This window comes from Phaethon lepturus, unplaced genomic scaffold (genome assembly GCF_000687285.1).
Source record: "Phaethon lepturus isolate BGI_N335 unplaced genomic scaffold, ASM68728v1 scaffold26524, whole genome shotgun sequence".
NCBI lineage: Eukaryota > Metazoa > Chordata > Aves > Phaethontiformes > Phaethontidae > Phaethon > Phaethon lepturus.
The window spans coordinates 37,613-51,687 of record NW_010534436.1 but is presented as its reverse complement, the minus strand read 5'-3'; the positions used below and the strand labels follow the sequence as shown (position 1 = coordinate 51,687).

The window sequence follows — 14,075 nt, the reverse complement described above, 5'->3', positions numbered from 1 at the left end:
GCACGCAAGGGCCAGCCCCGTACAGCCAGAGGGCAAATACCCTCCTAGAGCCCTCAAGGATCCTCAGCTGACATGGAGGACGTAAGGTCAAACCACTCCTACTAGCGGCATCAGAGTGACACAATCTGACACTCATTTCCAAGACGATAAGAGCCAGCAGAACAGGAAACGAGCGTTTTTCCGGCTGGCTAGAGTGGTGATTTGGCACAGAGCCCGCTCTCTACGTATGCACTGACTCAACAGGAAAATATTAAGTGGAGAAAAAAATCCTTGATTAGAGTATTTTTTTAAAGAGGCTGCCTAGAGTGTTCTCTTTCTTCCCTTCTAATCTGCCATATGATTAGCTTCCCTCTGGTGATGTGGTTTACCAGGAATGAATTTCCTGATACATAACACAAGCCAGACAGCATTTTAGGGTTTGCAACCCTGCTATGTTCTCCCTCTGTTAAGTGAGGTTCAGTCTTCAACCCAGAGACTTTATTTTCAACAACCATGCAGCAAGACTGCAAGAAACAGCGCCGAGACCACCAATTAATGCCTGCAAGCTTTACGATCCTGAATAGATACTTCAGCCTCTAACTTTCCACTCCGTGAAGGATGAGCATTTGCACATTTCAAACACAACCACAAGTTTCCAGTTTCCCCACCAAGTTTTATCAAGAATGCGCAATATTAAGGTGAAGTGTTCCTTCCGCGACCTTATTTGTTTTCACGCATCTCCTAGTCTAAAAGGTCAGTTGCAGTTTAATATCTCGTCCGAATTGAAGAGGCTGGCAGGAGGACCAGAAAGCTTGCCTTCTCCCAGCACTGCAACACGCCCGAGGCTCCCACCACCACCTCGCCGCGGCGCACGGCCGTTCCCAGCCCATCCTCGGCTTGTCATCCTGCCTCCCCACCTCTCTTCTTGTTCAGGATGAAACCGCACTTCCTAACAGCCGACCTACTCGCCTCTTCCTACTTTGTTCCATTTATTCGAACAAGCATAAATTAAACAAGAGCAAACGAAACGTAAGGCTTTCCTCTATCTCAGACCTCAACGCTTTTACACACCCGCTTTCCCCGAGCCTGTATCTTTTATCTCCCCTCTTTCTGTGCTCCGTTACCTGTCTCTTTTGCCTCTTCCTTTATTAAGATAAGCTTGTCCACTCTCACGTCAACCCTGTAGAATATTCAGCTAATAAAGACTACAAAAAGAGCAATTTATTCCACGTATCTTACTAAACGCTATTTCTCCATTCTTATTGTAACTCCCATTTCTCTCTCCTTCTGTACTTTTTTGAGGGGTAATCAGTCCTTTGCCTCCTTTCTCTTACTAGCATTCATTTTTGTAATTCATTTTACTGTCCCACTTCTTAGAAGAGTTACAGAGTTGCAGCATCCTCTATAAAACATGTGAAATGGAAAATCCCGAACAGAGAGGACATGGGGCACTTTCACCGCATTTAAAATGGAAGTCAGGCCATGCCCCAAAGCAGCCTCACCCAACAGCGAAGCACATTCCTCTTCAATGAGTATTTCCTATGATTTTTCAAGTTGCTTTTAGTTTCTGTTACAGAATCAAGAATGAACTGGTGCCTAATAAACTTGGGTGCTACCTGTAAAGTCACTGCAAGGTTCGAGCCACACAAAGACATTAGTCACTGATCAAGTTTTATACATTGGTCACAGACAAGACAGCTCTGTCCAATTTTGAGCAGCAAAGCTGAGAATCGGATGAGAGGAAAAGGAGGAGGCTGGGAACGCTCTGCTCCAGTGCCAGGTCTTACCTGTGAAAGCCCAGGGGACGATGCATGTCCCGGTGGCGTTGCAGCAAGATTTGGGTGTCCCTTATTTATTTCATGTGCAGTGTAAGGGGATGGGGCAGGAGGACCCGGTTGTCTTGCTACTTGTGTTACCTGTGTGGAGATAAACTGTTAGTAAAACATAATATTAGTAATCCAATCTGTATAGATACTGTCATCATCTTTTTACAAAAGCAGCTAGCAGCACCCTTTCATATATACAGAAAATAATCTATATTTATGGAAGTGAAACACTGTACAAGTTAGTAACTATTTGTATGATTCAGGAAAATGGGGAAGGATCAAAAAATCAGCTGGAGTCATGGGTGGAAACGTGTAAGAAATGGATGAGCTTCACTGCTGTGGTCTTGCTTTGCAATGTCCCTTTGCCTTCAGGCCTGGGGTCTTCCGATCTTTCCGTTATAAGCCATATCAAACAATAATGTGATTTTGCAAAAGGGTGCACATGACCAGTGACCCAAAAACAAAGTAAGGGGAAAATTTGCACCCTCCCCTCTAAAAAGGGAAAAAAAGGACTGCACAGAGGCCTTGTTAGCTGAGGGGCTTGCCACCAGCAAAGAATGAAACACCAAAGCAATTCTTGCATATACTTATCTCCTTTCTCAGCTTCTATAAAAAAAAAACCAAACCTAATCAAAACACATTAAGAAAAATGTTGTAAAATATATTCACGACACGCATGCTTGCTCCACTGTACTATGTCCATAATGGAAGTGTTTTAAATATAATATACATAGTGACCACATTAAAAAAAGGAGACTCAAAGGAAAAAAAGAATCACATAACCATTGGGTGACACCTCCCCCCCCCAGTTCAACACAACTAAATTTTTACAGTTTTGGTTAAAGCTTATAGTCCAGCACTCACTTCTCACTGACCTTTTCTCAGACATGTATTTTGCTTGCTGAAAAGCACTGCTTGGCTACAGGCACTTAAAAGCACAAAACCAGGCAATGCTTAGAAGGGGACGTTGCCACCGCGTAGGGAGGTATGCGTGCATATATTTCCCCGGCATCGGAAAAGCAAGCAGAAGGAAATTCCTGGCTCTTGATCTTTTAACGGAGTATTAGCACCAAGCTCCAAGAGAGCCGAGTATGAGAGCAGAAGCCACAGAGTTCACGACTAAATGCTTTTTCTGAGTCGTTTTATGGCACTCCAAGTATCGATGCCTGTCGTTACGTTACCTAAACCACTAAAACAGCTGCACCGGCAACGAGAATGACGACGTGCAATTTCTCAAGGCTTGGAAACAGTCCGGAATCGTTTGCTGCGGGAAGATTTACAGCACCCTTGTGCTCATCAGAGGAAAGGGTGGGTCAAGACAGAGAAGCTCATCCTCTGTCCCCAAGTGGATCCTTCCTTTCCCCGGGGTGGAATCCTTTTTTTTTTTTGGCTGATCTAGACTGGCAGGTGTGCGCACACAGCCTCAGTCGGTGAATCGAAACCAGCGTTACAAGAGAGCATCATAAAACTTTCCACTTCCCATCCCCAAGAAAATCAAAGTCTCTTACGCGACTCCTAAGGCAACCTTGAAAGGCTTGTCATGTCAATCGTACGGTAGTTGGTGCTCAGAAGTGACTATGTATCATGACGGATATCAAAAAATGCAGTTAAGGGAGGGAGATGGAAGCAAAGGCAACACAAAATACATGGAAATCATTCATCTGAACAGCCCCATCAGCAGGCTAAGCGTGTACTCATCACCAAGATGCCTCCTTGGATGTCGCTTGTCGTGGAGAAGAGGTTATTTTGCAATAGCTGTGGTACTTCAAACACCGCCAGCTTGTATCTCCCTACACTAACAAGTGCCCACACTACTCCAGCTAAGGCCAGAGCCATCCGAAATCCTCTGATCTGCAACAGCACCCGAGTCCACACAGACATTTGACAAGGGGGACGAGGGCACTAGTAATATCGCAGGTTAGTGTGAGCATTCACCAGCCCTCCTCAGAAATTAAAGCATGCAAATAACCTAGGTTGGAGGTTAATGAAAGACTGCAAGGAATGCTGCTCTGAATTGGGCATGAAATCTGAAAGCCAAACCGAAAGGAAAGCTGTGCAGCTGCGTGAGCGACGGTCCACATTCTGCAATGCAGCAGAGAAGGAGCAGAGACGTCACAGACACAGGTCTGGACCTACTAAAACTTGCTTTAAAGCCTAATTAAGGCAACCGAATGATCATAAACCCATACCATCTCGATACTGTGGCAGCAACGCACTTGGACAGTATCTGATGGGAGTCTTACCGCTGACCTGAAAGGACCTCCTACTAAGCCAAGCCTAGCTTAGCGGACCCACAAAAAAGACCAGCTGCCCTTCCAGCACGAGCGAAAGCACAGCGCCTTTCACACCAGCTACAGCAACGCAGGTACTTCCACACCTTCATCTTGGCTCCTACAACAAATTACTTACAAAGAAACTAAAATGCAGGATACAGGTTTGAATGTTAAAAGGTGATAAAGGGAGGGAAACTCACTGAATTTGTGTGTTTATTCACTAATTTAAAAAAATCAACCAGGGAGAGACTCCACTAGCTCATCACTTGTGTAATGAGATGTTTGCCCTCATAGTGCCTGAGGTTTGGTTTTCTGTTTATTAAAAGGGATTCTGCAGAACATAAACTTGGTCTGTGATTACTATGGAAGGAAGTATCCTTCTTAAATCTAAAGATTAAGTTATTCTCCTAAAAATGAACACACAAAACTACATATTAATTTCCTAGAGCATCACTTTCCTTTTTCCTTAAGTGAGTAGCAAGAGGCTAACTTTAGTTTTCCAGTAAGCCTTAATCCAGTGTTTTAAAGGAAATAATGAATGAAACATTAAATAAAAACTCAGGCTAGAATTCTCCTCTTCTTTTTTTTTGAGCTTAAATATTTTGGTTTTAGCATCTTTGGCAAGTTTGGTATTTTACATCCCCCTCCAACTACCTAATTTCAGATACATAGTTATGTCCATGAAACATTCAGGTTTGATCAGAACGGACGGGGCACGCCACAAAAATCCCTTGATTACAGGGATGATAGTTTATCACTAAGAACAGCTCTTTTCCTAAACAAATAATTAAAAAAAAAAAAAGGGGGTTCAGACTTGGACAGAACCTCTTTCCTTCCGGCATTCAATTTCTTTGCTCAGGCTGGTGCAAACAGCTTCAAAGCAGTGCTGCCAGCACCCGAGGAACGGAGCATCCCTCTTGCACACTTCCCACCGCAGCCGGGCAGGGGAACGAGTCGGCCTCCTGACCCAGATCCTTCCTTTAAGCACAGGGTAGCTGGAGCAGCTAATCCTCCCTAATCTCTGTTCTACAGGATTCTCTTCATCGCAGGAAGATCCCCTTAAAGGACACAAAGGTGAGTCACAGTATCTCTGCGGGGTGTGAAACTCTTGGGGGGCCACCAACAGGCACCCCGTTGCAGAAAAGCCACCAAATGAACACCCAAAGCAGCAAATGATGGAGTCAAGCCTCATGGGGCAAGTAGGTTCTTCAACACCTCACTTTCACATTACCTTCTTTATCATCAGCTGGCTCGGAGTTGGGCAACCTGACACGAGGTTGTACCTACTCCAAAGAAACACAGTGAGATTGCAATTAAAATCCAGATAATTTCAATCAACGTTGGGTCTAGCTGTGCTACAGAAACGCTGCTCAAGGCTACGCCCAACCAACTTACACGCACTTCTCTCCAAATTGGTATACCAAATTAACACTCGTTTCTAATCAGTTCACATCCAGGAGTCACCATTGTTCCTTTGCTTATAAAAGTTTATCCCAAAGTATTTTTGGTTCAAGCTTCAGCGTTTGAGATCACGACATGTTACTGAGGCAGTTACGAACCTCCACCGTAATCTGCCAAAAAAGGTTATTTGTGTGAGAACGGGGCGTACATTAAGATAGTTATTCTTCTTCTCTGATTCCCAACTCATGCCTCACGCTGAATTTGAGGGGCACATCTGCTTCTGATCATTACTCCATATTCATTTCGTTTTCAACAGAAATCAGCCCCCGCTACTCTGGGTGTGGGCACACACAGCAGCCTGCGATATTTAAGGTCACCGTAGGTGCAGGTCCCTTTGTTAGAAGTCAGTGTCTCTCCCCCAAACCCCAAGCCAAAGAGCTGCTTTGAACAGACTTCTTTGAAATATTTTACAACAGAAACATTTTTCATTCTTCTTCCATTCCCCTTTCCAGATTCCACAGGTTTGGGATCTTACAGCAGATGTAAAAGTAATTGCCTTAATTTCCTGCAGTATAAAGAATTAGGAAGCACCTCGCAAGAAGCTGCTGACAGGACAAACCCCAAACTTTTATGTCCAAAAGTAGCTCTTACGGTATATGGCACTCTCCTTTACAGATGAGGGGAAATTATTACGAGATTAGTTCACTGAAATAATTACTTCCAACTGCGATTTGCTTTAAAATACTCTACTGCTGGATTTATTTATTTTAAAAAAACAACCCAACCTACCAAGTATCAGTATTTTCTAGAGTATTACTACATAAAATAAATGAAGATGATATATGACAAGCTTAGGTGTTTTTGTTTTTAATACCAGTATGATTTCATTGAGAAAGAGGTTCTGCAAAGTTTTGTTGGGAATTTTAAGCATATCCACGTTCTTGGACAAACTGGATTTCATCTCACGAATCACACTTTGCTTCTTTCTCACCTCCTATCTCTGCCCTACAGGAAAACGCGTTCCTCCGCTTTTATTTCAGGGGAGATTATTGGGGCTCATAGTGAAAGCCACATGATTTTCCATTCCCATTTTTGGCAAGCAGCACATAGTTCTGGAAAAAAAAAAAAAGAGCTCAGGAATGCACAACTGAGGTCCTGAGAATGCATATGGAAAGTTATGGAATGGATAACCAACGTATTTTTCATCTTTGTCTAACTAAAAATAGTGGTTTCATCTGTGGGTTGCCCATATCTCAAATGATAGGTCCTCCCACCCCATGCATGACATACCCATAGGGAAAACACCGAGGCAGCTCAGTCACTGCACGGTGCTATCAGACCACAGACCTCTTATCATAATCCGCGTGGAAACCCACATACGTTAACCAGCAAATAAAATGCGTACATCAAAAAGCAGTCCCTGGCTGCTGAAGAAAGTGCTCTTCCACACCTCTGTACTACATGACTCTTGTAAAATCTAGACAAAGTATATCTAAACATCATAAACTAAAAAATGACCTATTTGTTGCAAACCCAGATCTTAAATACACAACGCTACTACTCTTGTAATAAACCAGAGACCCATGATGAATGAATTTGTCAAGGACCTCCGGTCACGTGCCTCTTCCATACTAATTCATTTTCGCTCGGACCTTCTCTAAATTTGCAATCTGCCAAGGGTTTCAAATAGAAGCTCAAAAGGAACCTATCTGAGAAATTTCTCTCCTGTCCCTAAAACATGGAATTTTCTTTCTAACTTGTGTTTTCCTAAAGCCTAGAACCAAGATACTCCCAGCCCTGGCTTCTATTCCTGTAACATATCAAGGAGTGATATTTTTCCACGCTGAAAAAGCTATTTTAGGTCATTCTTCACAGTTACTTTTATATTTTACATTAACTTAGATTTTTACAGTCATATTTTCCCACAGGCATCTGAATTATGTCTTTGGATGAAAGAATTGGGGAAAAAAAAGCCTACCTCCTTTCCGCCCCCCCACAAAGGAATTTAGATATTTTTAAAGTGGTTTTTAAGTGTTGTATGGGGTATAAAGGATAATATAAAGTGAATTATTTATTACAACTGTTTGTACATTTATGTTCCTTTGGCTTTGCTTTTTCACATACATACAGCTGTATATACTCACATACATATGTAGATGATACTGAGGACAGAGCTAGCAAAAAACCCCCAAAACCAGTCCGCAGCTCGAGTCTGTCGATCCACTGGTGTCAAAGCCACAAACCTCAAAAGCTTAAACCCTCATTAGAGTTGTACCCCGACCTTTCCGACTCACCTGGATGGAAATCCACTGCTGGCTGGCCACCAGACCATCCATGGTCAAGCCTGGGTCTTAGTGCTACTACGGCTACTACCAGCTCTGCCTCCCTTAGACCGACGGGCACCGGACAGCACTTTTGCACTTAATCCTGCGCAAAGCTTGGCTTTGCATCGTTTGGCAGCCGTCTCTCTGGTAGAAGAGGCGATCACAAAACTCTTCTCTAGAGCCCAAAAAAGGAAGGGGCTAAAGATGCTCCAGACCCGGACCCCGCACATGGAGGAGATGGAGCTGATAACCCCTTTGCCCGTTATATGTGCCAACAGGGGGAAGGAGAAAACCTTGTACAGCAGCTTCTGTTTTTCTATAAGCAGCTTATGTTACCGCATAAAATACAGTGAATTTCTCCCATCTACAGCTTTTCTTCCTGTTTTCCAAATCATTAAAAGAGCAGCTTAAAAGCATTTTTTTGACATTAAAGATATTTGCACTATCCCACCAGAAAAGCAAAATATTACTTTCCCAGGGCTGTGTTGATTTAGCAAAGCTTACAAATAACACTGGGCTTCCAGCTATTACCATTTGAAAAAAAGGAAATGAATAAAAGGAAAACGGTATCATAGTTCACAAATAAACGTCGCTACGTTTCTAAGTTAAACTTCCTCGATAACCAAGCTTTATAAACAAACACGTAGGACAGCAAGCCAAAAAGCACCTATCCCAAATATTCAATCTACAATCAAAACGTATCTTCCTCTGTGTAACGAGATGTTTCACGTGAAAAACAATCCCTCCTTGATTGTTTTTCTGACAAGAAACTATTAGAAACGTGCAGCCACTAATACACGCCAACAAGCCAGTCTTCAAGATGCAGGAGGCAGGAAAGAGATGGAGCGACAGACTGAAAATATGGCCAGTAACATTTTTACTCAGGTTAAACTCTGCTAGGAAAACCCACTCTCTTATCTGCTAAATAAAACTGCAGACACTTAACGAAAAAAGGAATGGACCCCGAAGTCCCCAATATTTCTTCTTTTCCTACTCACATGCAACAAAAAAGGTCTTAATTCAGCATCATTTATTTTAGCAGGCAAAAAAAAAAAAAGTTGCCTTTTTTTAACTGACTGCTCTTTAAATTGTGTGGAGTTTAATTGTATTGTTTTTTAAAAACCCTTATGCTTGGAAAGCGCACTCCCTTCAAAAGCAACGCAACCGCGGTGCCGCCAGCGGGCAGGACCCTCCGCAGATACTCACAGTGCTGTACACGGCGGAGACGGTCGGAGTGAAGATCCGATCCTCGAGGGGCTGCTGAACAGGACCTCGGGGGATTCTGCAATACAGCAAGTTAAGGAAAGCAACGTCGAAGGAAGGGTGGCGTTTCGAGTGATACACACAGCCAACAGGTCGTCCATCGACGCAGCGCGTCACCTTCCACGCTCGGGCAGACACACAAACATCTCCGAGGCACTCACATGCAACCAGGCAGCAACGATCCTTCACGGTTTTCCAAAAGAGGAGCAAAGTGTGGCTTCAAAAGGCGGATACCACCGACAAACGCAGCAAGAGAAACCGAAAGCAAACAAATCGCCGAACAATCTACAAAACCTTCGTCCTGTCAAGAGAATCCCCAACCTCTTTTTTTTTTTTTTTTTTTTTTTAAAGAGTAAGGGAAAAAACCCAAAACCCACAAGCCCTTCGCATTCAGCGAGACAAACCCTGCTGATCAGCAGGGCATTTTCTGACAAAGGCAGCGCCTGTTTTGCTAACCACGCAGGAATCACGTTATAATTGTTTCCTTGTTTGCCTCTCTTCAACCAGTAACTCCTTTCCTCATCCACCCACCAAAATCGCTTCTAAAAGGGGCTGTCAGAGAGATTTTAAGCTGCAGGGTTATTTAGAGGTGAATAGCAATAGTTTTCTTAAATTGGTATGGTATTGTGGGAATCTGGAGAGGGGGAAAGACTTTATGCAACAAATAAGCTAGAATTTGTTTTACCTGCGGAATAAAACAAGGGGATGCAGGTATTAAAAAGAAAAAAGCTTCCTGACTTACGTAACACCTTGTGGCCTTAGGTCCAGCATATGTCTGCTCAAGACCTGACACCCATCATCATAAAAAAAGCCACGCTTAACTTGCTGAAAAATTTTCTATAAATGCCATATTCAGGTTTCACCGTTTTGCTGCTTACACTTTTTGCGTCAAAGCCTCTCAGAAAACGAGAGCAGATTGATTAAGTTTCTTGCACACAAGCCAGCAACACAGACCTTGGGTGTTAACAGACAGCGGATGCTTAAAAAAACCCATAAAATCATGAAAACACTCTTGACTTTTATTCTTGGGAGAAAAACACACCCATAAGTTAAGTTTTCAAGCTGACCCAGGTTCAGTCTTGCAAGAGAGTCTTTGCATTACAAGTTTGAGCTCCAAAGAAATGCTGCTGCCTGAACCTTTGCAGAGACCAACATCACGGCGGCAGGAGAGCCCCTGCCAGCGCTGACAAGACTCGAGAGCGATCCAAGCTCCACAATCCCACCTGCTCCCCTTCCTTAAAACACACAAAACTTCAAGGTTGAGGTAAGGACCCTTCAGACGCGACCTGCTCTGCGTCTGTCGACCGCCTGCAGCACGCCCCGGCTGGATCTCCTCCTCCAAGACCAGTGCTAAGGCAGAACAGAGACAAATTTACACCATCACGCTATTTTGATACTGAACACATCGCTAAAGAGGTCCACCCTCACCAAGCATCCCCAGAAATTGTTCTAAAAACTTCCAATTTTGTTATATATTTGCTGTTTGAATGCCAGACATGAGAAAAACGCTGCATTATAGGTTTATGCACGGAAAAGACCACCCCTGACCTTCACAACACCTTTGCACATAAGTCACGTCCCCGTTAGAGCCTGGCAGGTATAAAACAGGACGCCTACGACCAGCTCCGGATTGCGAACACCAAGATGAGGATCTGGCACCGCTGGTTCCCAAGACACTGCTCGCTCAGCCTACAGCTCTTTTTTTTTTTCTTTTGTTTTTTTCAAGTGCAAGAATTTATTTTCAGGGTCTAAGGCTTGTCTTCAATTTGCAGGCTTGCCAGTTCGCGCATTAAGTGGTATCATTTGATAAAATAAAGAGGTTTTTAACGACAAAATTGGATGTAAAATCCTGACTTCAGCGAAGCAACGCGAAGATTTGCCACAGACCTCAACGGAGCCGAGGCGTCACTCCTCAGCCTTCATCCCGAGGGTCTTACGTTCGTTCCCGAGTTTCAGAAAACACCGACAGAAAGCCAAAATTTGGGAGAGGAGGATTAGAAACACACTGCAAGACGGAACAAAAACTCACATCATTTCTGCATGCCGCTGCCATAGCAGCCTACCCTCACACCCATAACCATCTTCGGATAAAGAAGGATAGGGCGGAGGCATGGTTTTAAGCTGCTGGCCTTTGGTCACAGCTGAGATTTCCAGTCTCAAGGCAGTTTTGCCAATTAATTGAAGCAATCGCTGCTTCAAAAGGGATCATTCCTGAGTTTGGAAAAAAACTGTTTCATCCTTGAGAAGGTTGGGATTTATTTTCTTATTTTAGAACTTATATAAGCCAGGAGGAGAAAATAATCTTCTTTGAGCAGAGTAACTTCTCTTTTTGCACCCAGGAAGAGCTGCCTAAAGGAATGAGCAAGTTTAGATGGACTTTCAGAGTTTGGGGTTGCCGTTTAAGATCACTTCTGGAAAGCGATGATTCCCATCAGATTAAAAAGAAACCTTTCAAGTCCTTTTTGCCAAAGGACTTAACTCAGATGTGAGACTGATAGGGACAAAAACGCCTTACATTCCGGTAAGCCTTAATGAGATATAATGCTTGGAGAAAGTGATTGTTTCCGACATCTAACTTCTGGCACCTACAGACCGACTCTCTGCGAAGAGCTGGGCCGGTGGAAAAGGGACCGCTTCCCCGCAAGCCTCCTGCAGCTTGTTTCTGCCCCCCCGGCAGAAGTGACTACCCTCCTTGCCCTCCCAAAGGACTGCATCCCGGGGTGATGGTTGCTGTTATTTCAGGAGAAGCGAGCCTGGGCAACTGCAAGAATTCATCAGCAGCCTCTTGCTAACAAGGCTCTTTTTTCCTAGAAGTGGTTAAGCGTGGCAGCACGGGAGACTCCACCACGGGACGTGCATGGGTGACGGCAGGCAGGTGGGAAGCAGAACCTCCTCCAGCAGCATCGTCTCATCCACGTCCACAGCAAACCATCCTCCGGGGCACTCGTCTTCTCTCACTACATAGAGATTTCGGTACCATCGAGAGCTGCACAACCCGAGACGCGACGCAAACTGCACGAACGCTGCCCTCCCGCTGCCCCCATCACACCAGCAAAGTTCAAGCGTTAAAGCAGAATCCCGCCTGGCTCCATTGCAGCGCTTAATTAACCACAGCACAAAGAAAATGAGGATACGCTGAATAATTCAGGCAGCTCTTTCATGTTACTATTCTGGCATGCTTAGATCCAATTCGGGAGGATCCTGAGCCCTCCTCCTCCTCCTATACCCTTGCCACCCACATCACCTTCTTCAGCTGCACCAATTCAAGTACTTGTGCAGCCACGCTCTGAAACGATCCAGGAGGGTGGGAAGGGGAGGAGGGGGACTGGAAAAGCAAAGCTAAGCCCAAACCTCACACCGTTTTCAGAGACCCTTCCATTACCGCTGAGAGGAAAGGCGGGCGACGACGCAGAAGAGCAGGAGCAAGGGGAACCTCTTAAATCACATCTGCAACCGGCAGGTTAGTAAAGTGGAGCTACAGCCTCTGCTTTTCACGCTTGTGTTGGGCGGAAAGACTCTTTACAGCTCGCCCTCCTCCATCAGCATCACGCTGAAAGCCGCGAGAAGGACGGCAGCATGGATTCTGGATTCTCTTCGTTGCTGTTTAGGGCTCATTAACTCATGAAATATATATATTTAAAAATCCATGTAAATGAAATACTGCTGGCAGATTAATAGAAGCAGGCACAGATGCAATGGGTGTTCCACCCAGTCCCCCTCTGGCTGCAGCAGTGATTGCAAGCTGGGGAATTTCAGGAGCTATTAAAGACCCAGTGGGAGAAGGCAGGCAAAGATAGTAACGCCGGCTGGAAACGAGACAGAATTTTTCTTGAAACTAAAAGTCTCTGCAAGAGGAGGAGGTTATCTTTTAATTAGACAACCATAGCCACGCTCTGAAGAGAGGGAGAATATACGACTTCTCTTCAAAAGCGATTAAAGAAAAAAATCCAAACCAGAGCTGCCTGTCAGCTGGAGCAGAGGCACCGACAAATGCAGAGTTAAGTAAGAGTCAGGAGGCATTTCTTGCAGAAATCTACCCCCCCGTATCACGTTTGTCTGCTTGCTCTCATCATGCTACAAAGCAGAAATACTGCAGGATTTTTGTGCGCTTTTACAGCGATGAACAACTTGAAAACATGCAGTAAAAGAGGCTCTCACAGCAAGAATTTGTACCGTTTTTTCTGCTCTGTTCCTACTTCCAAGATTGGAGGAGAAAAGAAAAAACACTATTACATTTTCTTCCAAAATGGATTCATTTTCCCCTTGAACGGTGCTTCTTACCTAAGCTCATTTTCAGCAACTAGCAACCATTTTATCCTGAGCACGCACTGATGGCCTCTTTCTTCGCTTCCAGCTGACGGTAACGAGTAAGCACCTTCTCACATGACTAAAAATATCTGCGGGCACCCAAGGGCGCGTATGCAAACGCGTTACACAAAAAACATTCCAGAACGAATGATTTTTACCCCTGCACAGAAACGGAGCGAGTCTCCCACCAGCTATCCCCGGGGTTATATAATCCCGAGGCGTGTCCCTGCTTGTACCAAAATTGTGTATGAAATGACTGAAAAAAAAAGATAAAACCATTAAGCAAGATTACAGGAGGGCAAGGAACCACATTGAATTCAAGCATGTCTTTCAGCTTTTTGATGCAAGGAATTTTTAACAACCCTCCGAGTCGGGAGGTATTTGATGACAGAGAGCTGTTATAAGAGCGCGTTTCTCCCCTGCAGCCTCTTCTCTATTTAACATGCAATTAAAATGCAGGAGGTGAGCATCCTAACAGCAGAAGCACCTAATTTAGCAGGTTCAGAAACCGCAAGAGCTCACTTAAAAGGGAAAAGCTATGCCAGCCACATCACCTTAAACTCCCCCAGCATCACCCCATCCTTTGCAGCTCCGGCATTCTCCGCTCGCTGGGCAAAGCCTTGTGTTCGGCATGCTCGATCCTACGTGGTCGCGAGCTCCCGGAGAGCTTCGTCAGCGAGCCAGCTCAAGCACCGGGTCTT

At 44.5% G+C, this 14,075-nt stretch overlaps 1 protein-coding gene across 1 annotated transcript in view; it reads right to left on the bottom strand.

Annotated features, from left to right (window-relative positions):
* The window catches only part of LOC104619605, a gene marked incomplete at its 3' end in the record, with an annotated part of 46,685 nt that overhangs the window by 21,549 nt on the left and 11,061 nt on the right, over window positions 1-14,075 (bottom strand). Inside the window, exons 2-4 of the mRNA XM_010285534.1 lie at window positions 10,314-10,416; window positions 9,010-9,283; window positions 1,767-1,895 (exon numbers count right to left, since the gene is read on the bottom strand). Coding sequence (XP_010283836.1) covers window positions 1,767-1,895; window positions 9,010-9,283; window positions 10,314-10,416 — 506 coding nt within the window. The remainder of the gene's footprint in view (window positions 1-1,766; window positions 1,896-9,009; window positions 9,284-10,313; window positions 10,417-14,075) is intronic.